At 40.6% G+C, this 1851-nt stretch overlaps 1 protein-coding gene across 1 annotated transcript; it reads left to right on the top strand.

The window, feature by feature from the left end:
• Positions 1–8: 8 nt before the first annotated feature.
• Positions 9–1431, top strand: LOC123177590 (uncharacterized). Its single transcript, XM_044591256.1, has 2 exons — positions 9–252; positions 722–1431. The coding sequence occupies exons 1-2, from the start codon at positions 37–39 to the stop codon at positions 1343–1345; spliced, it is 840 nt and encodes a 279-aa protein (XP_044447191.1). The 5' UTR covers positions 9–36; the 3' UTR covers positions 1346–1431.
• Positions 1432–1851: the final 420 nt, after the last annotated feature.

Below are 1851 nucleotides of genomic sequence, written 5' to 3'. Positions count from 1 at the left end.
ATCATTTTACTTTGTGCTGCAGCAACATTGAGTTCTATGCACTTCACGGCCTCCACGCCCGAAAACTTCCGGTTCCCTTCCGTAGCTGGCCCTGCCTTGCAAGTATACTCGATCAAACTGGTTGATCTCAATCCTAATCTGAGCTGGCCTCTTGATGTCTACGGCGTGGTCGCCGCACGGGACGATCTTGACCACAACCGCAACATTCTCTTCTGCCGTTCAGGGGAAAACTGCCAAAGAATTAAGCAAGAGGTATGTATAATGTCTATCTTCTCGTCTATTTTTTGACTAGTCTGTTTGTTCAAGTGTACGGTAGCCAGTGTTCAAGAAAGCACACTATAAACACAAAGCAGAAGCTGCTTGTTGTAAATCTAAATTCAAAACTTTGTATTATAGCAGCAAAGATTACTAGGATCTGTTTGGGAACTCTTCCCTTCATATTTTGGCCAAATTATGGCCATGTGCTTTCTCTGTTAGGCTATGATCTATTTGGGAACTTTTCCTTCATATTCTGGCCAAATTATGGCAATGTGCTTTCTCTGTTAGGCTATGATCTGTTTGAGAACTCTTTCCTTCATATTATTGCCAGATTATGGCCATGTGATGTCTCTGCTAGGCTATGTCTAGTTAAACTGAACTGCATTTTAGTTGTTATTTTGCTTGATGTGTCACTGAGAATGATGAAAATTATGCTTGACAATGATGAAAATTATGCGTGCAGGACCCTTTTTTGCACTTGACTGGCCCATCTCGTGCAATTGTGGCTGACGAGCCTGTTTTCTTTCAAATTGAATTAAAATTGAAATATGGAGCACAGTTCAAAGATACAGCATTGTTCATTGCCTATCAAAGGTACCGCCCCATGAAGAAGTATGACATCATGCTGATCAATAGCCGCTGTTGTACAGCAGAGATAAGTCTTGAGCGATTTGCTCCATCAATCCAGGCCACAATTGTTGGTGTTCGTGTGGTTGAAGGGGAGTCTTTTAACTATGGATGCAAAGTTTCTTGCTTCTTTTTTCGTGTTGAAGCAATGTTGGGAAGCGCCGTGGAAGTTGTTTTGCTTGACTGCAGTGGTGAAAGGATGCATGCTGGATTAGATGGGTATCTTAGTTTGTCAAGAAATGTGATGTCAGTGGGATTGCAGGGCACACTCCGAGTTGTCATAGGAGCATACTCAAAGTCCAAACCCAGTATCTCTCGAATAAATCACGTTGACTTTCCTGTCCAGCAGTGTCAAACAACTATGCTTAAGTGTCATGTTGGCGGCTCCGAAGTGGAGATAGTTGTCGCTTGGTCTCGTCTTGTCATGGACAATCATGATCTTGTACTCGACGGCTATTGAAGGTGTGTGGAGTGGCCGTGACTCAGTCTTTTACCTCGATTTGTGAGCTTAGCTTAGACTTGTTTAATAGAGTGTGCCATTTTTTTGAAATGCGTGACGTTTTTCAAATGATATGAACATTTGTTTTGAATAGATGAACATTTTATAATTTGTGTGGAAAATACACTGAGTTAATATTTTTCAAATGCGCAATGAACGTTTGTGTAAATTAATTTTTGAAATTATATAATATTTTGGAAAATAGTATGAAAATGTAAACAAGTATGAAAAATAAAATAAAATTAAGAAATTCCATATGAAACTATAAGAAAAGAAATTAAACTAATGAACCTAGCATTATTGGGCTGGCCCACCATACGCCCAGCTTGACGCATGGTGGCTGTCGGTCTTGCACTAAGCAATACCTAGATGCGGCCTGCACACACAACTCTTGCAACTCTTGGTGAACGATCGTGTGAGTTTCTTCAATGTTTTCTTGTATCTTCCGCATAGTGCCTCGGTTCCAA

Source organism: Triticum aestivum, unplaced genomic scaffold (genome assembly GCF_018294505.1).
Source record: "Triticum aestivum cultivar Chinese Spring unplaced genomic scaffold, IWGSC CS RefSeq v2.1 scaffold155207, whole genome shotgun sequence".
Classification (NCBI taxonomy): Eukaryota; Viridiplantae; Streptophyta; class Magnoliopsida; order Poales; family Poaceae; genus Triticum; species Triticum aestivum.
Note: the sequence above shows the minus strand (reverse complement) of the source record. Positions and strands in the feature narration are given on the sequence as shown.

What these genes read in the sequence shown, in the direction of transcription:
- LOC123177590 (XM_044591256.1), top strand. Translation starts at nt 37, where the DNA reads ATGCACTTCACGGCCTCCACGCCCGAAAACTTCCGGTTCCCTTCCGTA. An exon ending in GCCAAAGAATTAAGCAAGAG is followed by an intron (nt 253 to 721) that starts GTATGTATAATG and finishes TTATGCGTGCAG; the next exon opens with GACCCTTTTTTGCACTTGAC.